Genomic DNA, 26851 nt, shown 5'->3' on the forward strand with positions numbered 1-26851 from the left:
GAAAAGATAATCGGGTCAATGCCCCAAGTATGCTGGAATCCCCTATTCCTAGCATTGTCCTCAACATTCCTGAAAGTCATAGTCTTGTCTCTTACAACCTTGAATAGGTGGTTCTTCAAGGTAAGGATCTCAAGAGTTTGCTCTCTAAAAAGAATGTCATTCTTGTTCTTTCAAATGATGTGACAAAGAGTCCCAAGGGAGAATCGAGCAATGCATTTATAGAACTCTTTACCAAGAGTAGAGTCACAGCCCAACTAAGATTATCTACCCAAGGTCTATTGTACCAAGGGAGATTGCACCTAGCAGCCCAAAAGAAAGCAAGGCCGGTAGTGATATGATAACCGAAGAACAGGTGATTAATGGAGTTTGGTGTGTCGTTGCAAAATGCATAAGAGCCGCTATCAATTCTGCCATACAATAGTAAAATGTCTTGGGTAAGAAGTCCGTGCTTAGCGATAAGCCAAAAAAAAAAAATTGGTACCTTGAAGAAATGGAGGAATTCCAAATGAATGCACGCCATGAAACTTGATCATTCTTTCGCCTAATGGCCTCCCAAGCCAATGCAATCATAAACTACCCAAAGGAGCCGTTGTCCCAACAGAAGAGGTCTGAGTCCTAAGAAAGGCTGGGAAGGGGAATTTATTAGGAATCCAAAATATCATTTAAAGCTTGGCTCGAGGGGGAAAAGAGATCAGCAACGGTTGCTTGTCTAGCCAACCCAGGTCTGTAGATGAAGGAATTTGATAAAAAAAAAAAAGGGTTTAAAGACCTCCTGGGTGCCAATGGTCGAACTAGAGGGAAGTAGAGAACCCCAAAATTGCTATATCCATCTTTTGTTATTTTCCGTTAAATTGGATTTATTTCATGAAAAAAATTCATAAATTAGTATATTTATGATAAACGAATGATAAAGCTCCAAATTAGAATACTCATAAATTATTACTTGTTATTTAACTCAGTAATTCGGCAGTAAAATTTAACACAAATTAGTGTAGGTTAAATCTACTATAGATGTAGGTTTTTTTTTTTTTTTCTTGTGTGATATGAACTTTTTGTTTTTTTGGGACACCATCGTTAAATTCATCATAAGGAAAAAAAGAAAAGAAAAAACGTACGAAAATTCTCGAAACTCGCCGCCAGTGGGGGAGGCGGATCAGCCGGGACGAGACGGAGACACACCCGGTTCTCCGCGGCACGTCGAGAGCAGAGGACACCTCCCCTCCTCCCCTCCTCCCCTGCGCCCTCCCGCACCCGATCGGCAACCCCTCCCCACCCCGCCTCCCTGGCTGCTCCCTCCCACCCCCTCCCATTTCTTCTCTCTCCCAGTGACGACCGCGAGAGCATCGCGGATCGGATCCCTCACGAATCCTCCCCATAAAAATCTCGCCCCTTCAGGCCATTCCGGAGGACATGATCTCCCCTCCCCGCCAATTCCGCAGCCGCCGCAGCTCCCCTCCTCCCCCCGCCGCCGCTCCCCGCCCCCGCCGACGCCCGCCCCGCCCCGCCTTGATCGCCGCCGCCCCCGCCGCCGGAGGGATGGGGTCCGCCTCGCCCGCCAAGTTCCTCTTCGGGTTCCTGCTGCTCTCCATTGTGCTCTGGTTGCTCTTCATGTACGTCCCCCCCCCTCCCGCCGGGAATTCGCTCCCTCCGCCCTCGTCGTCGTCTTTTTCTTTTTTTTTTGTGCTTTTCCCCTCTCTCTTGCGAAATTCTGCTTGCCGATCGGTTCGGCGCGCGATGGATGCGCCCGGTGCTGTGCCGATCGCGTTTCGAGCCGTCGTGATGGATCGCGGGAGGAAAAGAGGAAAAAAAAAAAAAAAAGGATTTTTGCGGGCGGTTGGAGAATAATGCGGGCGCGATGTGTGATGGGTTTAGTTTTTGAACGACGGTTTTTGGCGACGATCGAAGTGGCTGGTCGGGAAATTGCACGGTTGTTTTGATCGAACATGTCCCATGCAGGGTACAATTCCGGCGGGACATGTTTTATGGTTCTTCTGATGGCTGCCGTGTCTTGCATTTCGTCTGTTGGTTTAGCATTGGCCGAGCTTTACTTCCAATTTGCTACTTCATGTACCGAAGAGAAAATAGAGTTGTACTTGCACAGAGAAAGTTGACAATGTTGGGGATATAAGGTTGCTCTTGCTGTCGCATGGGGTTTATAATGCTCTTTCATCTATTGATGTTCGACTTTTCGCAAGCTTTAATGCCAAAGTATCTCTTTTTTGGGCATCATAATCAGTGGATTGCCCTTTCACTACTGTTTCAGCTTTTTTTTTTCTTTTAATCCATGTCTTGTTTTCCTTGTCCTTTCAGCTTTGCTTCTCGATTGGTAGCTTGGACTCTAAGCCGGGTTTTGGGAGCTTCTGTTGCCTTTAAAGTTGGTGGGTGGAAATGCTTACGAGACATCGTGGTGAAGTTTAAAAAGGTTCTTTCCTCACTTCTTTGACTGGTCTGCTAATGTTTCCTTCATAGAGGAACTCAACCTTTCAGAAATCTTAGGCGTCTAGTCTGGTCAGTCTGGGTTCTCAAATTCAAATTCCTTGCTTCTAGTCACCTGCCAATGTAGAGTTTCTTTATGAAAAAATGTCTCTGATCGTGCTCTTTTCACTTGCCTTCCGGCCTCAGTGGAGTGGCGCTATGTACCATAGGCAAGGTGAAAACAACAATAGTCAGGAAGTCAAGTACACATCACGCAATACGATGTGGACTCTTTTCGGATTTTTGGGGATCTGGACTCAAAGGACTGATAGAACTCATTTGCGAACTGGATTTTAGGAAATGTAAACTGTGGTTGATGAATTTGACTTGCCAATACGCAGGGTCCAATCGAATCTGTGTCTGTTGGAGAAATTAGAGTCAGCGTGAGACAGTCTCTTGTCAGGCTTGGGGCCGGTTTTTTTTCGAGGGATCCCAAGCTACAAGTCCTGATAGCTGATTTAGAGGTTGTGATCAGGCCTCCTAATAAAAGCAAGCAGAAAGTCAAAAGTCGGAGACCCCGCACTTCAGGCAGGGGAAAATGGATGCTTGTAGCCAATGTTGCAAGGTTCTTGTCTATTAGTGTCACAGATTTAGCTTTGAAGGTAACTTGCAATTCTCAACTGTTAGATTATGTACTGGTGATTTGTTTTTGGAAGTGTTTTGACTTAGTCACTTTGAGTTTGTTTATTTTTCAAGAGGATCACTGAGGTAACTCTGTCCTTGAGAGATTTTGCGTGCATTACTTGTTAGCAAAATGCTAAGTATGTTTAGATGTGATAAAGGTGGAAGAAAATAGTTAATTGGCAATAATTGGTTGGTTAGGAAGTATAGGGAAGGTGAATGATTTGGTAATTCTTTGTGCATGATTATTCAACAACTCCATATTCTGTTTACACTTGTGCATGCACACATAGACTCACAGCAGAGATATGCAATGGCACTGGTTTGACCAAGATAGGCACTTGAAGGGGAGAGGACAGGGAAGTGGAATTAGTCTCTCATTTTCTCAAATTCCATACTCTGGGTAGCCATCCTCTCTTCATGTTCTTGTTACTGTGTAATGTTCCCCTTTGCCAGCCATCCCACCCTACCTCCTATTGTTAAGTTGCTAGTATCCTGGTAGGTTTTTTCCCTGAGATGCTACGATTCTTGTTAAAATTGATATTCCAATCGCTAGATTTGCATGTGGTGTGTCTGAAAGCACTTTTTTAGTTGGTGCAAACTTGAAGCTGTATGATAGCCAGGTGTGTCAGTTAAAATATACTTTGCTAGGCTGCCTGGTCTTGCCATGTTTATTATTCGATGCTTGGCTGCTGAGATAATATGGATGGAACTCTGGCTTTCTACAACGTGCTTTTCTAATGTTCAGTCTAATGAATTCTTTGGTGCTTTTGTTCTTTTTTTTTTTTTTTTTTTTCATGAGCATAGAGAGCACTACATGGTTGATTTCATATTTTTTTTCTTAATGGAGTGTTTGTAAATGGCAGACACCCAAGGCTACTATTGAGGTTAAGGATTTGAAAGTGGAAATATCTAAAGATGGTGGCTCCAAACCTAATCTATTGGTTAAGCTGCAGATATCACCTATTCTTGTTTACCTTGGTGAATCACGAATGAGTTGTGACCAGTCATGTAATCTCGATGGGGACTTTTCCAACCAGATGGGACATGCTTGTATGGAGAGGTCTTCTGCTCCTTTTAGCTGTGAGGAGTTGCTTCTTTCTTGCGAATTCGGTCATAATAGGTGATTTTTTTTCCCCACTCGTTTATTTCTCTCAAAACTACTTGCAGTGTATGATTACTTTATTGTTATGGCGTTCTCTCAACATACAGATGACCTTTTTTTTTGTGATGGCTTTGGATACAACAGTCTTGGTCTACTTTTTGATTATTCTGCTTTGCTCTTTTGAATGTAGGGAAGTTGGTGTAATTATCAACAATCTAGACATCCATAGTGGAGAAGTCAATATGAACCTGAATGAGTCACTACTTTCGAAGAATAAAAGGTCATCTGATACCTTTCCTACAGAGATGGAGCAAACTATTGATTCTGCAGCTGGCAAAAATCCACCCAAAAAACAATTAGCACTTTCAAAGTACAGTTCAATATTTCCTGAGAAGGTTGGTGAATTTATTTCGTTACAAGCTGGTGTCTTCTACTACCTTGCCTCTGTAGTTTTGTTTTTGACTATATTACATAGACTTTCTCTCCACCGTGGCATCTTTTTGCCTAACTGTTCTATGTTTTGATAGGCAGGGAGCTGTAGGGATTTGATGGGAAAATTAGAATTTATGTCCAGCAAATCAAACACTTCTCATTAGACAAGGAAAATGAGGAATTTTATTGCCCCGCCCCAAACTTGATGTCCCTTAACTAAGCAGCACATTTTTGAAACTCTATTTTCCGTAAAGGGTGTGAATTGCAAGAAGGTTATGCCTTAAAAATAAGGCAAGACCACCTTCTAATTTGGTTGACACCTCTTGACAAGGATAAAACTTTGTGCAATGTTAATGTAGAGATGTTTTGGGCTCCATAAATGATTGAGCTGTTTTTACACACTCACATCACTGTCTCTATGGTAATTTCTATTGTAGAATGATATCACTTCGACAATTTATTTGCCTTCAGAATCTGTGCTAACCAAGCTTCTTGGAATGGTTAACTTACTAAACTGTTCAATTCTTGATGATCTTGACAAATGCAGTCTATACAATGTCAGGCTGATTGTTGTGTCATATGAGATGTGCGACAAAACACGCATTATAAACTATCTCCGTTTCTTTCTTTGGTGGAAGATTGTGAGTTTATATCGCCACTACTACCGCCCGGGGGGGTATGTTTGGCTCAAGAAAGTAGCATAATCTTGACCTACTAACAGTATTCTTCATTGGCATGATAAATCTTATGGGGTTTTAGGGGGGCTTTGATTGACTATACTATTTTGTAGGACCAATTTTTCAAAAAAGTATATTGGCAAATTTGGTGCTGTAAAATTTTTTAGTGTTGGCTAAAAGAAGGAAAAAAGGAAGAATGCAATGAATTTCGGTTTCCAATTCTAAGAAATTACTAAAGAATATAGAAGTACCAGCAAGCTGCTGGTTACTTTAAGATCAAATTATTTGCAGCACTGCAGCTTGTGGAGACAGAATAATTTGAAATAAAGGCAGAGAAGACAAAAGCAAATGCAACAGAAGATTTTAGATGATTTTGCCATAGCAGCATGGTTCATGTGTGTGACAGAGACTATATATGCACGTGCATACTTGGCAATATAAGTAGGAGTTTTTTTTTTTTCTTTTTAATGCTTGCTACTTATCTTTTGCTAAGTCTCCCCTGCAATAGAAAGCCACATAGCAGGTCATCATGACTAGTTAAACAAATGACAAGATAAGAAATGAATGGTGGACATCATTGGAACCTCCACGAAGAATGAAAGAGATTAGGAATAAGAAACAAAGTGGTTGGTGCTTATAAATTTTCCAAAAGTTAATTGAATTTAAGAATACTTTCCAACTTTATTGTTGATGTTCAGAAAAGAAAAATAATCTATAACTGGGGGTGATCAGTTACTTGTGGCTTACCGGGGAAACAAACGCCCCAGTAATCATGCCGTCCATGTCACCGACTATAACTTCTGTTCATCTCCTGGAAAGCAGAAAATATTTTGAACAGACTACAGCACCACTTCTGAACAGCAGGTATGTTCTTAAGAAACAAGTTGTAATAGTCACACACCCTTCTAACTTGGTTTACCCGTGGCATCCCAACAAGCACAAAGGTTCCTCTGATGGTCCCCTGCTTCATACCAGGCAAAGTTTATGATAGCCTTTTAAATTTAAGACTTAATTACAGCAGTAGTTTTTCTCTGATGAAGGTTCAGCATTTTCATCGTCTCTTCAATTCTGGATCTAACCATATATCATCTACTTTAAGATCTCGGGTCTTGATGCATGAAGTTTCAATCATATTGCAATCTGAAGCTTGTTGACTGGTTGTAATCTTTTATTGAACAAAAAAAATTCCTTTTTTGACAGGTTTCCTTCAGTTTGCCAAAAGTGGATATTAAGTTTAGTCACCAAGAGCATGACCTGCGTGTAGAGAATAACATCACGGGCATTCAATTTAGATGCTTGAAAACTCGATCCATGGAGGATGTGGGGGAGAGTACACGTCTTGACGTTCAAGTGGAATTCAGCGAGATTCATGTACGCTTGTGACTCTGTTATTGGCTGGTCAGTTTCATATTCTTCATTCCATTTTGTCCTTTCTAAACAGTTATCTGTGATATTTCAGCTGCTAAGAGAAGCTGGCACTTCTCTTATGGAGATACTGAAGGTTGATGTCATGTTTCTGGTGTACATTCCTCTAGAGGTAAGTTGTGTTCTATTTGATCCGGCAAAGAAGTTTTTCTGAAATGGCTGTAGAGTGTCACATGATTCATCATATCCTGTCTAATGCATAGTCTGATAGATTCATTGATAATGGGAGAAGAAGTTGGCGAAAGTGTAAACTTCAATGCATGTTGGAAATAATGTTACTTATCTATGGAAAAACTGAAGAAGGGGTACGGATAGCACTTGCCTTAGGTTTCCAAAAGTCGAGAGCCTAGAATACCTTGGTGTTGTAAGGAGTCAAACCAGATTGTGTATACTAATTAGGTGAGAAGAATTATATGTATATAAGGCTCCCCTAAATCCTGTTGATAATTTTTGTGGGATACTCGAGCACTCTCTCATATGCAAGCTAGAACGAAATGATATGAAGAATGCACATAAAGTTGAAGAATGGGAATGAAACGAACAAGAATCCACATGTGAGATGAATTATTAAATGGGTGAGGAACAATTCAAACTTTGCTCTTAGTACACCTTAGAATGTCGACACAAAAGCAAGAGTGAGATACATGCATATATGCCACAATAAATCTCGTCTGTAAGTGGTGCTGGATACTTTAACAATTGTTCTAATCCCTCATGGACTCAAAAAAATAGCACCAAAATGAAGTAATCAGCTTGGTAAATCATTACTAGGTTCTGGAACAAAAGAGAATAAAGGACGTTTTATCTGCTGGGGCTGATAAAACCATGAATAACCATTGCATCACTATTTGTGCTTTGCCTCCAAAACCATCCCACAGCTGCTGCTTTAACCACACTTATTAGTTATTTTCATTCTTGAGGTAAAAAGATGCTTATAAGGTCTTATTAGCTCCTTTTTCTTGTGTGGAACTACGAATTATTTGTGTGAGCTATGGAAGCTGTATGAAATGTGATTTTAGGTTAGATTTAAACAAGGATTCCATCTCTCTAAAACCTGGCATAGTATTACGTTTTAATCAAATAAGCAGTTTATTTTTTTTTTATTACGACCATAATTACTGTCTACTTCTACATGTATAATTCCACAGGCCTGTTCTTTTAGTTGTGCATAATTGCCAAGGTGAACTGTGTGTTCTCATTACTTCAATATTTTTCCCCATCCTGTAATTGTGCTAAAGTGTATTAACACATCCGAGTTACTTTGTGACTCCAAAGTATGCTGGCAGAGCTGTCTTATAAACCTTCTGATTTTAGTATGATGATGAAAACTAACAATTTAAGATCATGTTCTCCAACTAATCGAATTCTTTAGAATCATTAACGGGGCTGCAACATGGCATAAAAAGAGGCATATAGATTGTTGACACACTTCACATTTATGTCTGCAACCGTATCGTTATGTGTGGATACCTTTGTCAATTATTATGTGTCATTTCTTGGCTTTAATAAGCCTGACTGCATGAGTTCGCTCTTCTTTTTGTAATTATATTATCTTAAGTAATAAATTATTCATTTTCAGCCAACATTGCCAGTGAGAGCTGAAGTTGATGTCAAATTGGGAGGTACTCAGTGCAACGTATTCATAAGTAGATTAAAGCCATGGTTGCATCTCCAGTCCTCAAAGAAGAAGAAAATGGTGCTACAGGAGCCGACTGTGACTTCAAAGAGGTCACTATCATCAGATTCTAAAGCTATAATGTGGACTTGTACTCTCTCAGCTCCCGAGATGACTATTGTGCTATACAGCTTCAGTGGTTTGCCTCTGTATCATGTGAGTTTGCTATGAGCTTTTGGGTACTTGGACTTGTTTGTAGCTAGAATTTTATGTAGATAATTTCCTGTTACCCTGAATTGCGCTGCTTCATTTGTATGCCACTATGGCTTAAACACTCGATTCTTCAGAAATGACTTAACTGAACTTAGGATGGCAGACCTACTATATGCAGAAGGCATCTAGACTACTATATTCGAGGATGTATGAGTTTGTCTCAACTACAACATTGAGGGGTTTCTACTTCTTCTAGCTCCCAGGCTAATTTCTTCCTGAAAAGTTCGCCACATCACAATTATTGCTATGGTTATTAAGCAAGTACTATCAGCTGGTCTCTACCTTATGACATGGAGACACTTTTGCTTTTAAACCGGTGCAAAGTTAAGTGATATTGCTCAACTTAGAAAATTCCAGAGTCACTCTTCTTAGTGTTGTTCATAGGAAGATGAATGAGTTGAACATGGGAAGACCTCATAGAATGGATGAATCTTTCATTGAACCATCATAATCAATCCAAAACATTTCCTCCGGGTCAACTTCTTAATTGGCCTTCACCTTGCAGTATTATGCTTTCTAGGAAATGGGTAAGGTTTTGTCACTGGAGGTCTTGTCTGCTCCATTTTGATTCTTTTACTTCTTGATTTCAAAATCTCTGTGGTACATCTTACATATTTATGAGAATGAATACAAGTCCTTATGGATGAAACTTTTTACTTTGACTTTATGAGTACTCTCTCTCTCTCTCTCTCTCTCAAAGTCTTCTAATTTTTTCCGGTTGTTTCCAATCCGCTTTTTGAGGATGGTTCTTCATGTAGTCCTAAATACTTGCATAGAGCTCCTAGGTTTCTTGCTCAGTAGGTTTGCCTTTATCCTGTGTTATAATTTACATATAGTTTTTCCTTTTAATTGTTCTTGCTCAAGTGTTTATGTAAAATGCACTCAGCCGTTCTTCTTTATCTTCTTGTTATTGACCCTACAAAGCATAAGTTTCACTCTAGTTTTTTGGGTATCCTTTATAATTTTCTTTTTGCAGGGTTGCTCACAATCCTCGCACGTCTTTGCAAATAATATATCTATGACAGGCCCTTCTGTTCACATGGAACTTGGTGAAATAAATCTGCATATGGAAGATGAGTATCAAGAATGTTTGAGAGAAAACCTTTTTGGTGTTGAATCAAATTCTGGTTCCTTGATGCACATAGCTAAGGTGAGTCTAGACTGGGGCAAAAAGGACATGGAGTCATCGGAAGAAGACATTACTAGATCTAAATTGGCTCTTTCAGTTGATGTTACTGGTATGGGTGTTTATTTTACCTTAAAGCGGGTTGAATCCCTCATATCAACTGCTCTAGCTTTTCAAGTTCTTTTCAAAAGTCTTTCTGCTTCTAGAAAGAGATCAGGACAGAGCCAGGGGGGCCGGGCATCTAAGCAATCAGGAAAAGGGACTCGAGTCATACAATTTAATCTTGAGCGATGTTCTATAAACATTAGTGGTGAGGCAGGCTTGGAAAATATGACTATTGCAGATCCCAAGCGTGTGAATTATGGGTCACAGGGTGGTCGGGTCATAGTTAGTGTTTCTGCTGATGGTACTCCACGTAGTGCAACCATAATGTCCACAGTCCATGAAGAGTGCAAGACATTGAACTATTCTGTCACGCTTGACATTTTTCACCTCTCTGTGTGTGTAAACAAAGAGAAACAGACAACCCAGGTGGAGCTTGAAAGAGCCAGATCAATTTATCGAGAAAACCTGAAGGAGCATCATTCTTCTCCAGATTTGACTGTATTTGACATGCAAAATGCTAAATTTGTACGACGGTCTGGTGGTCACAAAGAGATTTCCGTTTGCTCTCTTTTCAGTGCAACTGATATTACAGTGCGGTGGGAGCCTGATGTACATCTATCGTTATTCGAACTTGTTCTGAATTTGAAATCTATGATGCATCATCAGAAGCTTCAGCAACTGGGTAGCATCAGTAATGATGATGTCTTCTCTCAGGGAAATGTTCATCAGGGTAAAGAAATGGCTGAGGAACTGGGAATAAGTGCCAAACCCAAGAAGGAGTCTATTTTTGCAATAGATGTGGAGATGTTGACTATATCGGCTGAGGTTGGAGATGGGGTTGATGCATTGGTTCAAATTCAGTCTATTTTTTCTGAAAATGCCCGGATAGGAGTACTCTTTGAAGGACTTACTCTAAGTTTTAATGGGGCTAGAGTAATCAAAAGCACCCGGATGCAAGTCTCCCGTGTTCCTAGCACCAGTATTTCTTCATCTGATGTGAAAGGACCTTCAGTTTTTAAATGGGATTGGATAGTGCAAGGTCTTCATTTTCATATATGTATGCCATACAGGCTACCGTTGCGTGCCATTGATGACTCCATCGAGGATATGTTGCGGGCCTTGAAGCTTATAGCTGCTGCTAAAACCATGCTTATATTTCCATTCAAGAAAGAAAGCTCAAAATCCAAAAAGTCTAGTTCTTCGAAATTGGGGTGTATAAAGTTTGGCATTCGTAAGCTGACTGCTGATATCGAGGAAGAACCTATTCAAGGCTGGCTTGATGAACATTTTCAGCTTATGAAGAACGAGGCTTGTGAGTTAGCTGTCAGATTGGAGCATCTTGATGAAGCAATGAAAGGCCACTTATGTATTAAAAGTGCAGAGACAAGTGATATTGCTCAAGAAAGAAAATTTAATATTGGTGGAATTGAAATAAATGGACAAGATCCATCTTCTTTGTGCGAACACAAAGACGAAATATACAAAAGGTCATTTCAATCTTATTATCAGGCTTGTCAAAAGTTAAGGCCTTCTGAAGGTTCGGGGGCATGCAGTAAAGGGTTTCAGGCTGGATTTAAGCCTAGTGCTAGCAGGACTTCACTTCTTTCAATATCTGCCACCGACTTAGAATTAACCTTGACTAGCATTGATGGTGGAGATGCTGGGATGATAGATATACTCAGGAAACTGGATCCTGTATGCAGTGACAATGACATACCATTTTCTCGTCTTTATGGAAGAAATATTCTCTTGCACACTGGTACTCTGGTTGTTCAGTTAAGGAATTACACACATCCTATGTTCTCAGCAACTTCTGGTAAATGTGAGGGCCGTGTAATTCTGGCGCAGCAGGTGAAATTTGTTATGTTTTGGTTTATTTTCCTTTTTTTCTGCTCTACCTTTTTAAGTCCACTCTGTTACTCTTGTTCATATGAAATGCCTTTTTGTGGTTAAGTGGGAGGATCTGTCATAAAGATACTATTATTTAGTTAAGAGGGTCTTTATTTTCATTTATTTTTATGCTTTTTTTTTTTAAAAGTTAAAGAAGGATATTTTATTGCCTACTTTTTATGTATATTTATATGGGTCTTCTTATTTTAATTATATCTCCTATTGTTTTAGGTGAGATTTCAAAGACAAGGCTACTGGAGTTGATTTATGCAACTTTAAGTAGTAGGTTTAGAAAGTGGGGCATTTCAGGATTGCCTTTTCTGGAGTGAGGAGACTATGAATGGATAACACTTCTAAGAAGATAGTAACTGACAGTAACTCTTTCAAAAGAAGATAAAGATAATACCTGTCAGTATTCATCGTTTGGCATTCTTTTCATGAATTAACATTGCCAAAATGGAGATTCTGCAATCTGTAGAAGCTGCTTTCAAGTGAATTCTATGGAAATATGAGATGAGACTTTAATTTATCCACAATAGCATTGTGTTTATGATGGTATTTTTATTCAGGTCTTATTTTGTTCCACTAAGGCAGAACTTGTATGTGCTAGTTTTCTAACAGAACAAGTATAGCATTGATTGGAGGCAGTAATATCCTTCAACCCCTCCGTGCAATTTTTTGCATTATGACTAGTTTCTAGCTTTGTTTCCTTTCAAGGGTAAATGAATTTGAAATGATGAATTTTTCTGTTCCTTTGCTAGCTTCAGTCACTTGCCTTATCTAAGTTATGCCGTATCTTCCTAGTCAGCTGATATGTTTCTTTGTTTCTTTTCTTGAATTAGGCAACATGTTTTCAACCCCAGATTCACCAAGATGTCTTTATTGGTAGATGGAGAAAGGTCTGCCTGCTTCGATCTGTTAGTGGCACAACTCCTCCAGTGAAAACATACTTTGATTTGCCTATATATTTTCAAAAAGCAGAAATGTCATTTGGAGTGGGATATGAACCATCTTTTGCTGATGTGAGCTATGCTTTCACTGTTGCTCTTCGCCGGGCGAATTTGAGCCTTAGGAATACTACACCACAAATTCAGCCACCCAAAAAAGAGCGGAGCTTGCCATGGTGGGATGAAGTAAGAAATTACATCCATGGAAACATCTCTTTATTCTTTTCAGAAACAAGATGGTTCGTCCTTGCGACAACTGATCCTTATGAAAAGCTTGACAAACTTCAACTTGTTTCGGCATATATGGAGATCCGGCAATCAGATGGTCGAGTTTATGTTTCTGCTAAGGATTTTAAGATTCTATTGAGCAGCTTGGAAAGTTTAGGGAAGAACCGCAGTTTAAAACTTCCTACAGGTTTTTCTGATGCTTTCCTGGACACATCGGCCTTTGCACTTGAAGTGACGATGGATTGGGAGTGCGAATCTGGTGATCCACTGAATCATTATTTGTTTGCACTTCCCAGTGAAGGAAAACCTCGTGAAAAAGTGTTTGATCCCTTCAGATCCACTTCTCTCTCTCTCAGGTGGAATTTCTCTTTGAGACCTCCTCTTCCACAATCTGAGAAACAATACCAGTCTATTCAGGGAGCTGATGTTGCTGTCGATGAAACCATCTGTGGTCCCCGTCCTTGTGAAAGTACTCCAAATGTTTCACCAACTTTCAACCTTGGGGCCCATGACTTGGCTTGGATATTAAAGTTCTGGAGTATGAATTATAATCCTCCTCACAAGCTGCGCAGTTTCTCTCGATGGCCTCGTTTTGGAGTTCCTAGAGCTGTCAGATCAGGCAACCTTTCCTTAGACAAGGTGATGACAGAATTTATGCTGCGAATAGATGCTACTCCTACCTGCTTAAAGCATGTCCCCTTAGCTGAAGATGACCCTGCCAAAGGCCTAACATTTAATATGACAAAGCTGAAGTATGAAATGTATTATAGTCGGGGGAAGCAGAAATACACATTTGAATGCAAGCGTGAACCTCTTGATCTTGTTTACCAGGGTCTTGACCTTCACATGCCCAAGGCATTTTTGTATAAAGGCACTGATAATGGTCCCATTTTAACAAAAGCAGGTCAAGGGGCAAGGAAAAGTTCGCAATCCATATCCATGGATAGAGTTCCTAGTGAGAAGGGAAACCGTGCAATCAATTGCACGGAGAAGCATCGTGATGATGGTTTTTTGCTGTCATCTGATTATTTTACAATTCGAAGACAGGCCCCAAAAGCTGATCCTGCCAGGTTATTAGCATGGCAAGAGGGTGGCAGGAGAAATCCTGAGATGACCTATGTTAGATCTGAATTTGAAAATGGAAGCGAGAGTGATGAGCATCCACGGTCTGATCAGAGCGATGATGATGGATACAATGTGGTAATAGCTGACAATTGTCAACGCGTGTTTGTTTATGGCTTGAAGCTATTGTGGACAATTGAGAACAGAGATGCTGTTTGGTCTTGGGTTGGTGGAATATCTAAAGCATTTGAGGCTCCCAAACCTTCTCCTTCACGGCTTTATGCGCAAAGGAGGCTACATCAGGAAAACCAGGCGGATGATGGAGCTGATATGCATCAGAATGATCAGGGAAAGGCTTCTTCTTCTGGCCATAATGGGAGTTCTCCTTCCACACAACTTGCAGAGACTTCAGCGATGGTTTCATCTCCATCATCTTCAGTCAAGATGGAGAATTCAGTATCTGCTGCCACTGGTATGCCTGTTTACTCATGAGATTGATTGAAAGTAACTAATTTGTTAAGGTTGATGGTTTTAATTTTTCATTGAAAGTGTCATTTGATAGCTTTGTATATTCTAAATTTAGATGGGCTGATCAAATTTTTTGTTTTTTGTTTTTTGTTTTTTGTTTTTTTTTTTTTTTTTTTTTTTTTTTTCCGTCATGATAAATTGGACATTTTGTGTGAACTGAAGTTGTTTTCATCATGATATGTAAATCTTAGTCCCAAAATTTGGTCTCATCTGACTTACCCTCTATTCTGAAATTTAATAGGGCATTGAAACTTTTAGAAGGACTCTTAGGTCACTCTGGAAGCTAATACACAATTATGCTCTCACTACTAGGAGATATGGAGATTGCATTCCTGTTGGATAATGCAAATTTTAGAAAAGTTGAAGGATAGTCATTTCAATTAGAATGAGCCAATCCGCAATACAGGCTTTTTTAGAGCATAATGGGTTGAAGCCAATTATGCCACTTCATGGGTTGATGCTTGGACTTGGCCCTTGGGGCAAAGCTTACCTATGCTGCTGAGACATGACTTGGCCCTAGACCACATGCGGCAAAGTAGCTTAGAACTCATCTAGACATAAGCCATTTAAATTGACTCGGTGCCTGCAACCTTATATTAATTTGAATTGCTGAGTCTGGGGGGCCCACATTAAATCTGGTAGGACTGCCAATTAGTTTGAAATGCTGAGTCTGGTGGCCCCATGTTAAACCTGGTGGGGCCCACTAATTTTGACGGGCTGATGGGCCTGAGATGGTGCATACTGGTCCATGCAATAACACCTAAAAGATGACTATCGGCTGAAAAGTGGAGACACGCGATAATACCTACAAGATGACTCCAGCTGAAGAAGTGGAGAGAGAGAGAGGAGACATGTGAGAGAGAGAGAGAGAGAGTCAGCACTGTTTCTGAATGGACAGTTCAACCATTAGTTTTGCTTTTAGTGAGAACTTTGAGGATTATTAGTTGTTTTCTCCAGCACTGTTTCTGAATGGACAGTAAACCAGTAGTTTTGCTTTTAGTGAGAACTTTGAGGATTTTCAGTTGTTTTCTCCTTTCAAGGTAAGAAGCACTGAAACCATTAGTTTTGCTTTTAGTGAGAACTTTCAGGATTATTAGTTGTTTTCTCCTTTTGAGGTAAGAAGCGTCAGAGATTGGAGTATGCAGAAGCAGCTGGGGATTTCACCAAAATGTCTAGCCTTTGATAATAGTACATCTCCGATAGTCTAAGCTAACCCAAAAGCTGAACTTGTACTCTCAAAATCCAAATATTAACCCTACTAAATTATAGATTCGCTTTTACTAAACAAATGCTTTGAATAAGTCCTTACATAAAAATGCAAAACAAGAAGCTTTGTGATCAAGTGACCCTCCTTAGTGGCTTTGTAGTGTCCTCTGACATGGATTGTAATTTTAAATGGCATGTTACTACTGGGCCACATGAAGTTCTTCTGAAGTCATACTTTACTTGTTTTTGGGCTTTATCTTAAGTCTAAATACTATGTTTGCTTTATTTCACATACTTGAAAGCCTCTATGAAAAACTGATTGGTGGGGGTAATTGTGCCAGTGATTAATGGAAATACAAATGATTCTGAGGAGGACGGCAAACGGCATTTTATGGTGAATGTTATTGAGCCGCAGTTTAATCTACACTCGCAAGAAGCCAATGTAAGTTCTGAATAGAATTTCTCCCATCAGAAACATCACTTGAGTAGGCATTATAATCCTGTTGGTAGATATTTCTGCTCAATCTTTTTTTTTTCCTTTGCCTTATCCTTTTCTTCACAAGGAACTTTCCATTGGGCGTACCATTTGTTTTCGATTCTGTTTGGGCATCTCTCTATGTATGTCATGCCTGCAATTCGAATTTCTTTTTGTTAGGACCGTCGTGATTAATGATCTGGTAGACACCATAGAGAATGTCATGAAAGATTCAAAGTCTCTTGAATCACATCTTTCAGGGGGAATAATCAAAGAACTATATAAACCGATGAGAGCATTTGAAGGCAGAGTTAGAGATACATGTGAAGGAGAGTCTGTTACAGCATGAAACTATCACTTTTAAATGTAGGAGGCATCCCTGAAACAGTTTAATGTTTCTGCTTCCTTAAATATACTTGCGTGCATGCATGCTTGCATGGGTGTGTGTTTGTGTGTGTAGGTGTGTCTAATGATTTGTGAATGAAGTTTAATGAACTTGTTGAGTAATCTTAGAAAACAGAATAGGAGCAACTTTCCTTGGAATGGTTCTCATGATGTGATGCTATGATTTTTACCTAATCAGGGTAGGTTTCTGCTTGCTGCTGTTAGTGGCCGTGTTTTGGCACGATCCTTTCATTCTGTACTCCATCTTGGGCATGAAATTATTGAACAAGCACTTGGATCTGGAAAGATAAATGTTCCAGAATCTCAACCTGAAATGACATGGAAACGCATGGAGCTCTCTGTCATGTTGGAGAAAGTCCAAGCTCATGTTGCACCTACTGATGTTGATCCTGGGGCTGGACTGCAGTGGCTCCCAAAAATTCTAAAAAGCTCAGCTAAAGTGAAGCGTACTGGTGCTCTACTTGAAAGAGTTTTTATGCCATGTGATATGTATTTCCGCTATACCAGGCACAAAGGTGGAACTCCAGATTTGAAGGTGATGTAGCACTTTACTTGTCCCGGAATGCACATGATCTGGTGTTTGTATATTTTAAGGAATGCACGTGATTATTTGATGTTCAGACTTTAGCAGAGGCTTTTATCTAGTCAGCTGAAATTAACTGTAATATCTCACTTGCTTTGTTTTATCCTCTGCTGCAGATGAAGCCCTTGAAAGAGCTTGCATTTAATTCTCGTGATATAACAGCAACAATGACTTCTCGCCAATTTCAGGTTATGCTGGATGTGTTGACGAATCTTCTGTTTGCGCGTCTCCCCAAGTGAGGATTAGTTTCTATTTTTGAACTTGATAATGTTTTTTAAATTTTCTAGCAGGGGTAGGATATGAATTCTGATCATGTTCTTGTTAACGGTGTATGAATTTCTATTGTTGCTAACATGTCCCTGGCATGAGCTTGGTTATATTTTTTTATGTTATTAGTGAGGCCTGAGTTGAGTTTTCCTGAAGGTTGAACATAAGGATATCTTTATGTCCCTGGTCATCATAATCCGCATTTTAGCTTTTGTGGACTGATATGTAATAGTGGGATAGACAGAAATGTGGAATATTTGTGTTATTTTATAGGTTGCTTACTTATGTTGATTTTGAGTGGGAATCACGTTACGTGTCAGGCCTCGAAAAAGTAGTTTGACATACCCCATTGATGATGGCGATGAAGATGTTGAAGAGGAGGCAGATGAAGTGGTTCCTGATGGGGAGGAAGAAGTAGAACTTGCAAAAATCAACCTGGAACAGAGAGAGTGGGAGCAGAAGTTGCTTATTGATGACATTAGAAAATTGTCTCATAATTGTGAAACTTCAGGTGACCTACATCGGGAGAAAGAAGGTGACTTATGGATGGTAAATGGCGGAAAGACTGTTTTGGTGAGAATCCAGACTTATAAGATCAATGAAATGCTTTTATATTTTGACTGAATGGTAACCATTGGATTAACTGCTTTTTTGGTAAATATACCGAGGATTAATTAGGTTGTCAGCACTTCTGAAATCATTTGAAAACACTTCTGCACACTCATGGTTCTTAGATGGGCTTAATGTGAAATTAAAAGGTGAATTTTATCAAAAGAGAATCTAAACATCAGAAATGTCTTGTGACGATATTGTTGCTAATTTGTGACACCATCCCAATTGGGCCTAAGGTAATTGGATTTGTGGTATAGTTATATTAGGGAGGGTTAGCTATAAGAGCAATTTCCTTGTATATGGAGTTCTCTATAGTTAGTCACACAACACACACTTTTATTGGACCTTTGTGCATTTGTTAATTTATCGTTATGTTTAGTTCTCTTGTGCAAATCATTCTTTTATTTTCTTTTGTGGTCACATGCATAGTTTTCTGATCTGTTGTCTCATATGTTTGCATTCCTATGTGAGGTGCCAGTCAGGTCATAGCAAGTCAAAATGTGACATGCAGCTTTGATATGGAAGGTTGAATTCAGTAACATAGAATGTCCCTGCTATTGTTGCATTATTTCTAATATAGTATTAGGTGGCATCTGTCCAGAAGATTTCTGTCTGTGACTGTAACAATTGTCTTTTTCCTGAATCTGGACATTAGATAAAGGCTTTCTGGCAGTTATGTTAGTTGACTGTTGATTTGTCCCAATCATTTGATTGGTCTTTTATAAAAATGGCTTCTGTTTGTTTTCTGTTCCTTTCGTTCTACGAATAGTTTTGATGTTATTTGCAGCTTTTCCATGGGTAGTCTTTGCAATATGAATGATGCATTTTTTGGATGTGCATTCCACATGCTTTTGCTTTTGCCTTTGAATCATTATCCATTGGCATTTTTTTTTTCTTTTGTGGTATTGCATCACAAAGCACACAAACTTCATTTCTGCAGGTTCAGAAACTTCATAGAGAGCTTTTAAATGCACAAAAATCGAGGAAGGCAGCATCCTTAGCGCTTAGGGCGGCTCTACAAAAAGCCGCCCAGTCACGACTAATGGAGAAGGAGAAGAATAAAAGTCCGTCATGTGCTATGCGTATATCTTTACAAATCAACAAAGTGGTTTGGAGCATGCTTGTAGATGGTAAATCTTTTGCCGAGGCTGAGATAAATGACATGGTGAGTACGTCAAAGGATAGTGGAGAAGGAGAAGAATAAAAGATTTAGCTTTCACCCATGGTGGAATTGCATCACATAAAAATGATCTGGTTCGTGGTCAGCTATTGCACTTGTTGATGTCTAAAATTGGTCAGGGTTTTAGAGATGAAATATTCCATTTGATACTCATTTTTCTTGGTTTTGTTTCCTTTTCTTTCTGGATTTGTTGAACTAGTAGTCAAAGAATACCACATGAAAAGATGTCGATGAGCTTGTTCCCATACTTTCACATCTTTAGGTTAGAGGTTACCACCTGTCTAAAATTTACTTTTTGGCAGACTGAAGCTACTTGTTTGCTATCTGGCTTATTCATATGATAATTATTCATATGCATCTTAATATAATTATTCTGGCAGATTTATGATTTTGACCGGGACTACAAGGATGTTGGTGTTGCACGTTTTACAACTAAGTACGTTGTTGTTAGGAACTGCCTGCCTGATGTTAAGTCTGATATGCTTTTATCTGCGTGGAATCCTCCAACTGAATGGGGAAAGTAAGTACTTTTACTGCTGATGCTTAGTTATGTTATGTTTTTAGTATTGCTTTTTGATATGTTGGTCTCTGCATTTCTATAGTTGCAAAGCTTAAATGTGAGATTTTGTCCAACGATGACATTTAATGTTATTGGGTTACTTCTTTGGTTTGTCTTTCTGGCTTTCTAAATGTGATCCTACTTCATGGTTCTGAGAATCTCCTTCGAATTAACTTATTCCATCTTGCTTGATCTTTCGGCAAATAATTATTTTGCCCTCTTCTTTTAGCTATCACATAATAATAATTGTCGGTCATCTTCTATTCCACTCCTGACAGTACTGGTAGGAATATAGTTGACTGTATGTATGGGTGAGTCTTGCCTGCAAAAACAATCATGTGCTTTCTTATTGGTCTCGATGAATTAGCATGTTGATAATGCTGCTGTTTATATGTTTCATATGGAATGGCTCTTCCTTTTTAAGGCTTGGTGGACTCATCATTTTTGAGATGGTACATCATGTCCGAAGGGTGTAATAATTCATTGCAGTCTTGGCTCCTCTCATCAGATACATCCTTGGCAATGAGGGAGAGGGAGAGGGAGAGGGAGGGAGTTTTCTTTGTGATTTTAGATTTCTATGTTGTGAAATGCATCTTTTGGGGCAGTGGTCTATTTTTAGCATCATTAGGCTTTCTCCTACTCTATCCTGTGCAACTTGGGCATCAAAACGAACTAGCTTCTAATGATAATGTTTCTAGTAAGATTAGACTGAAGGGAGTGTTTGACATATTTTCAGTGAATTTTGTCTCAAGATATTTTCTTCATCATGCAGTGGTTAGTAATTCTGTGTGTGTTAAGTTCTAATTTTAATCACTTGTCATCTTGGCATTGTTACGTGCTTGGTATTTGACTGCTTTTCAAATCTCTGTGCTTTATCTCTGCTTTTATATTTTCCATAAATCATTCTTTTGAATTGTTAAGTGCTGTGTAATCTTTCTTCTGGTAGATCAGACAAGTGCCTTGTGAAATTTCTTTAACTAAACTTGAAGAATTGTTGAATATTTCATTTTTTTCCATCTTCAGAAAGGTCATGCTTAGGGTTGATGCAAAACAGGGATCTCCCAAGGATGGGAATTCTCCTCTTGAACTTTTCCAGGTAATGCAGTTTATTTCTCATAGTGACATCCATTTATAAAATAGTGGCTGCAGGAGCATATGCTTTTAAATCGTTTGGAGAAGTTGGGCTTGAATTGCAGAGAAATTCAGAAAATAGAAACTTGCACATACTATAGAAACTTGAAATTTCATCATGACAGTTTGTTTTGTTCAACCCATTTTCTGACATTGTAGGTAGAGATTTACCCCCTCAGGATCCATTTGACTGAGACAATGTACAGAATGATGTGGGAATATTTTTTCCCTGAAGAGGAGCAGGATTCTCAACGACGACAGGTTAGATTAGCCTTGTTGCTCTTCTACATTTGTGACAATTCTCCTTAGAGCAGTCTTTTTGATAGTTTTCAGTAAACCTTTCAAGGCTGGCAATTGATAGTTTACAACAATGCAGGAAGTCTGGAAGGTTTCAACTACTGTCAGCTCCAAACGGGTGAAGAAAGGCTCCTCTAACGATGCATCAACATCAAATGTTTCCTTGACAAGAGAATCTGAAGTTCCTTACAAATCTACTGCCCCTACTGTACCCTTGAATAGTCAGTCCTCTCCAGCAGATACACTGCAAGTGAGTTCCTCAATTATTTTGCTGGGGAGCCTATGAATCATTATTATTCAGGCAACTAGTACATGATTGCTTCTACTGACTTTTATCCGGCCAATTAGTACTTGATTGTTGCTCTTTTCTGGTTTCCTATATTTACCTTATCGTGGCATTAGTGGGAAATCTGCAGAAGTACAGCTTGGGTAATCAGTAAATTAATTCTAGTGACTGGTAATTTTTTTGGCACTGGATGATTGTTAGTCCTTCCTATCAGTTACCAATGTGATGCAGACCAATTTTGCTGCATTTATCGTATTGATGGACTTTTTGCATTATGTAGCACTAGCATTGAAATCAGGACTGACTCTTTATTTTTTAATGACTCTTGAACTGGTTGAAGCCGTCTAAGGTGCAGAACTTGAAAGCAAACCTCGTCTGTGGTACTACCCCAGAATTGAGAAGGACATCCTCTTTTGACAGATCATGGGAAGAAAATGTTGCAGAATCTGTTGCCAATGAACTTGTTTTACAGCTTCACTCTTCAGCCATTTCTTCCTCGAAGAGTGGGCCACTTGGTTTTGCTGAGCAACAAGATGAATCTTCTCGAAACAAACTCAAGGATTCAAAACCCACCAAATCTGGTCGGTCATCTCATGAAGAGAAGAAATTAGGAAAATCACACCATGAGAAGAGATCTAGACCACGAAAGCTAATGGAGTTTCACAATATCAAGATCAGTCAGGTTGCTCTTATCCATGCATAATAATGTTATTGCGATAGAACTGGAGCAACTGCAGCTCATCTGAAGTCTTCTTTTTCTTTGGCATAGGTGGAGCTGTTGGTAACTTATGAAGGATCCAGATTTGTTGTGAATGATCTTAAGCTGCTCATGGATATATTTCACCGTGTGGAGTTTACTGGCACATGGAGAAGACTCTTCTCGCGAGTGAAGAAGCACATTATCTGGGGAGTCTTGAAGTCTGTGACCGGAATGCAGGTAATGAAGAATTGTGATAAACAAAGATCCAAACCGAGTGGCCTTTACTTGTGACCTACACCCCTAAATTGTGATATTTTCCTTCGGTTGGGACTCATGCTAAAGCTTTTAAACTTCAACATAGTTGACTGTCCTTTTCCCCATCAAGCAATGTAGGATTTGTTTGTAGTGATATTAACTTTGATAAGCTGAGAAGAATTCAAGGTAGAAAGTGTTGGGAATTTCACTATATGAGTACTTCTCAAGTATCAGATGCTATGCCTTTTCCATTATTTTTGTCTTTATATTTCTTTCGGCACATATTGTGCAGGGTAAAAAATTCAAAGACAAAGCACATAGCCAGGGAGAGCACAATGGGACCGGTGTTCCTGACAGTGATCTAAATTTTAGCGACAACGAAGGTGGTCTGGCTGAGAAGAATGAACAGTATCCTATATCCTGGCCTAAGCGTACCAGTGATGGAGCAGGTGATGGTTTTGTTACTTCCATAAGAGGCCTTTTCAACACCCAACGTCGCAAGGCGAAGAAGTTTGTTCTACGGACAATGCGGGGTGAAGCAGAAAATGACGGCGAATGGAGTGAAAGTGATCTGGAGTTCTCTCCATTCGCTAGGCAGCTCACCATAACTAAAGCAAAGAGGCTCATTAGGCGACACACGAAGAAGTTCCGCACCAGAGGGCAGAAAGGTTTGTGGTTTCCCTTTCAGAGAGGCCTAAGACACTGCTTAGGATGCTGATTTTGGAATTCCCTCCCTCCACCCCCCACCCCAACACTACATTTTAACTAGTTTAAAGATCATTGGTCAACTCGCTTGCCTTGATATGAATGCTTTAAAGTTGATCTTGGGACTCTTATATTGCTGCATTTTGTCAGGTTCATCGTCACAAGCAAGAGAATCCCTTCCGTCTTCTCCAAGGGAGACTACAGCGTATGAGAGTGACTCTTCCAGCGGATCCTCTCCTTATGAAGATTTCCATGAATAGAAATGCATTATTTATACATGAAGCCCTCCCTTGAATCTTGCTATCATCAGTGGATAGATACATGTCTGTGCATGACTAAGAATAGCAAGTAAAAATTTTTGAATTGCGGCAGGTTGAGAAATTTTGAATTAGTTGTATCTGTGGTAAATTAATTGTCTAGGTTGAGCGAGTTTCCCACGGACTGCTCATTTACCTGCAACAGGTCCACTTATTTGTTTGTATATTGTTGTAGCTTCTCCTTAGGAAAATATACAAGCTCATTTATGAGCAAAGTTGTAAAATTTTGTATGTAAAAGGAATTCACATCATTGGAAATAAATGAGAAGTCTCTCTCTCTCTCTCTCTCTCTCTCTCTCTCTCTCTCTCTCTCTCTCTTTCTGTGATAGAAAGAAGGATGCCCGATAATTTGACAGGTGTAATGCCTTAGCAGAATCACTCGATAAGAGATGGCCTACGATGACACGCTCTGAGGCACTGCTGACTTTGCCATCTCTCTTCTTACAACACCACCACCACCAACGTCCCCGCCCCCCACCCCCCCGGGGCGGGGGCGTGGGGGCTCTCTCTCAATAGAAGGATGCCTGATAATTTGACAGGTTTAATGCCTTGGTAGAATCACTCAACTTGACAAGAGATGGCCTACCATGTCATGCTTTGAGGCATTGCTGACTTTGCCATTTCCTTAAAATCCTGATGCAGAATCCTAATGGTTTTACTTAGTCTGCATCAGGATTTTGATCTTCAGCTACATTTTCCCCCCAGGCTAAGCAAAAACACTAACAGAGCCGACGGTCTTCAAACTCTTCCTGTCGCTATGCGTCGAGAACTGATTGATTCAAGATGGCCTAATGGCCCATCTCGAGCTCCAGTTCAGAATTGCTCCTCAGTAACTAGTCACCAATCCACAAGTCGGTGTCAGCTGCAATTCCTGGTTGTTCAGCCTCTGGCTGTTGGTTCGATCTTAAGTTGCCTTATGTTTGATTCCAAGTGCTAATTGTTTATTGTAACCAGCCTCGATTGGACTCTCTTTCTTGCGAACCTAAGTCAGCCTCGATCTAGCCTTGGTTACAGCAAATTGGTGGTGTTGGCCGTTCCCTGGTAGTTGCTAGTTAGTCCTCGATTACCACTGAACAGTATTTGGTCCAGAACTATGGTCAATTGATCTTGTAGCTGCCGCTCGGTCTGTGAGATCACCGGTGTTGTTCTCTATCTAAACCATTCAACTATCAAACATTTTCAATTAGTACTCGGTGATTCTTCTTAAATCTACGCCTATGCTTTCTCTTTGAGAATATTTTTATCAATGAAAAATTATGGCAACCCCTCTTGGACTTGAAGAAGGATAAGCAAACCGCCGTTCCGGTGTGGATTAGGTTGAAAAACCTTCCGCTTGATCTATGGTCGGCTCCGGCTATTGGGGGAATTGTTAGTGCCGTTGGTAAACCTCTCTATGTTGACCAACGCACGGAGCAAGGGAAGATGCTCTCTTTTGTGAGGGTTTGTATTGAGATCTATGCAAATCAACCGAGGTGTTCCTATGTGGATGTTGTTTTGAATGGGGTTATGCGCTTGATTGCAATTGATTTTGAATGGAAACCTGTTGAATGCCCCTCTTGTGGTACATTCGGGCATAGATGCGAGACTCCAGCTGCTGCTATGGCGGTTGAAAAAGAAGCAGGGAGACCACCTCAGCCCTCCATCGAACTTGTTGCCCTTGTTCAGGCGTCCGAACCTGCCCTTCAACCCTCCACCGAACCTGCCCCAGTTGTTGATGGCAACCCTGAGGAGCCGCAACTTCGCTGTTATGAGGTGAAGGGGAAGAAGAAAAAGGCACCAAAGGAAGGCTCCTCTTCTTGTTTCCCCTCCTTCTCTGAAAAGGGAAGCCTGCCTTTACTCAAGGAGTCCACCTCGGAGAAGGATATGCCCCCTACCACAGCACGCAAGGCGTTGAGGAGTGTCGGGGGGTCGAAGTTGGTATCTCACCCTCCTAGCCCTATTGAGGAGGACTCTAACTTGGTTCCGGAGACTCCCGCCCCTCCGAGGAGGTGTTGGATCGAGCCAAAGCCTCTAAATTCGGTTTGCTTGGGGCTGCTAAGGAATTGGAAGTCTTGGATAACTACTCCGAGGATGATTTGCTCTCGCTTCCGCCTTCCTCAAGAGCCCCTCCCTTTTTAAGGAAGGTGGAGACTATCCAAGAGAAGCTTGTTGCTCTTGATCTAGTTCCCCCTTCATCTGAGGCTTCGGCAGTTTCGATAGCCAATCGGCTGAAGAAGCCGCATAGGCGGAGGTAGGCCTCCGCTCCTCTTTCAGCTCGGCTACTTTTTCATATATATACTTTTTATATATATATATATATGTTCTTCGATTTTTGGAATGTGAGGGGTCTTATGGACCCTCTTAGGTAAGTTGAGGTTAGAAACCTTGTATCTACTAAAAGGCTTTGTTTGGCTGGTTTGTTGGAGACCAAAGTTCCCGATGCTCTCTTTGGTTCCATTTATAATAGACTAGTCTCTGGATGGAATTGGGTGGCAAATTATGAATTCTCTTATAGGGGTAGAATTTGGATTGGTTGGAATCATTCTTTGGTGACCTTTGAAGTGATTTATTCCAATGGTCAAGTGATACATGGCGGGTTGAGATTTTTTATGACCGGCATTTGCCGCTGTGTCTCTGTGGTCTAAGTATACTTTTGTAGTCCGTAGGCCTTTGTGGGCAGACCTAGTACAGTGGAGTTCTGTGTTCCAGGGATCCGCTTGGCTAGTGGTAGGAGATTTCAATGCTATTAGAGATCCTTTTGATCGGATTGGGGATTTTAACATCTGGATTCCTAGTTTTGATGACTTCAATCAATGCTTGTTTAAGTCAGAGCTAGAAGATCTTCAGTATAGTGGCTTTCGCTTTACTTTGTCTACTTCATCTAGGGCTAACCACAAGGCTAGGAAAATCGATTGAGTGCTTGTAAATGCCAAATGGAGCCAAGATTTCTCTTATTTGGAAGCTTCTTTTCTTGCGCCTGGTATTTTTGATCACACGCCTATGGTGGTTAGAGTGATGCAGCCGGTGTTTTCTAGAAGACCTTTTAAGTTTTTTGACTTTTGGACCAAGCACTCATCTTACTATAGTATTGTCTCACAAGTTTGGGAGATCCCGTGTGTTAGTGTACCTATGTTTAGGCTGGTGAGTAAAATGAAGGTTCTTAAGGGCCATTTGAAACAGCTCAACGGAGTCTTTCTTTAATATTTCTGAGAGAGTTACAACAACAAAAAGTGCTCTTAGGCTAGCCTAGGTTGGCCTGCAGCATGAATCGTCTAGCGAACTTCTTGCTGATTTGGAGAAGACTCATCGGAGGACCTTTTTGGAGTTGAAGAGGCAGGAAGAGTCCTTCTTTAGGCAGAAATCCAGGATCAGGTGGCTCAGGGAA

At 40.2% G+C, this 26851-nt stretch overlaps 1 protein-coding gene across 1 annotated transcript; it reads left to right on the forward strand.

Moving 5' to 3' along the window:
* The first annotated feature begins 1312 nt into the window (after positions 1–1312).
* Positions 1313–23768, forward strand: LOC104451223 (protein SABRE). The gene is made up of 23 exons (XM_039315553.1): positions 1313–1610; positions 2311–2422; positions 2817–3077; positions 3963–4219; positions 4392–4596; positions 6511–6681; positions 6770–6847; positions 8315–8566; positions 9600–11705; positions 12587–14453; positions 16057–16157; positions 16774–17130; positions 17295–17413; positions 17766–18018; positions 18998–19222; positions 19618–19757; positions 20820–20892; positions 21087–21188; positions 21304–21474; positions 21851–22192; positions 22280–22447; positions 22758–23133; positions 23321–23768. Exons 1-23 carry the CDS (start codon positions 1411–1413, stop codon positions 23428–23430), a joined length of 8046 nt encoding a protein of 2681 aa, XP_039171487.1. The 5' UTR covers positions 1313–1410; the 3' UTR covers positions 23431–23768.
* Positions 23769–26851: the final 3083 nt, after the last annotated feature.

The sequence above is a fragment of the Eucalyptus grandis genome, chromosome 6 (assembly GCF_016545825.1).
Source record: "Eucalyptus grandis isolate ANBG69807.140 chromosome 6, ASM1654582v1, whole genome shotgun sequence".
NCBI lineage: Eukaryota > Viridiplantae > Streptophyta > Magnoliopsida > Myrtales > Myrtaceae > Eucalyptus > Eucalyptus grandis.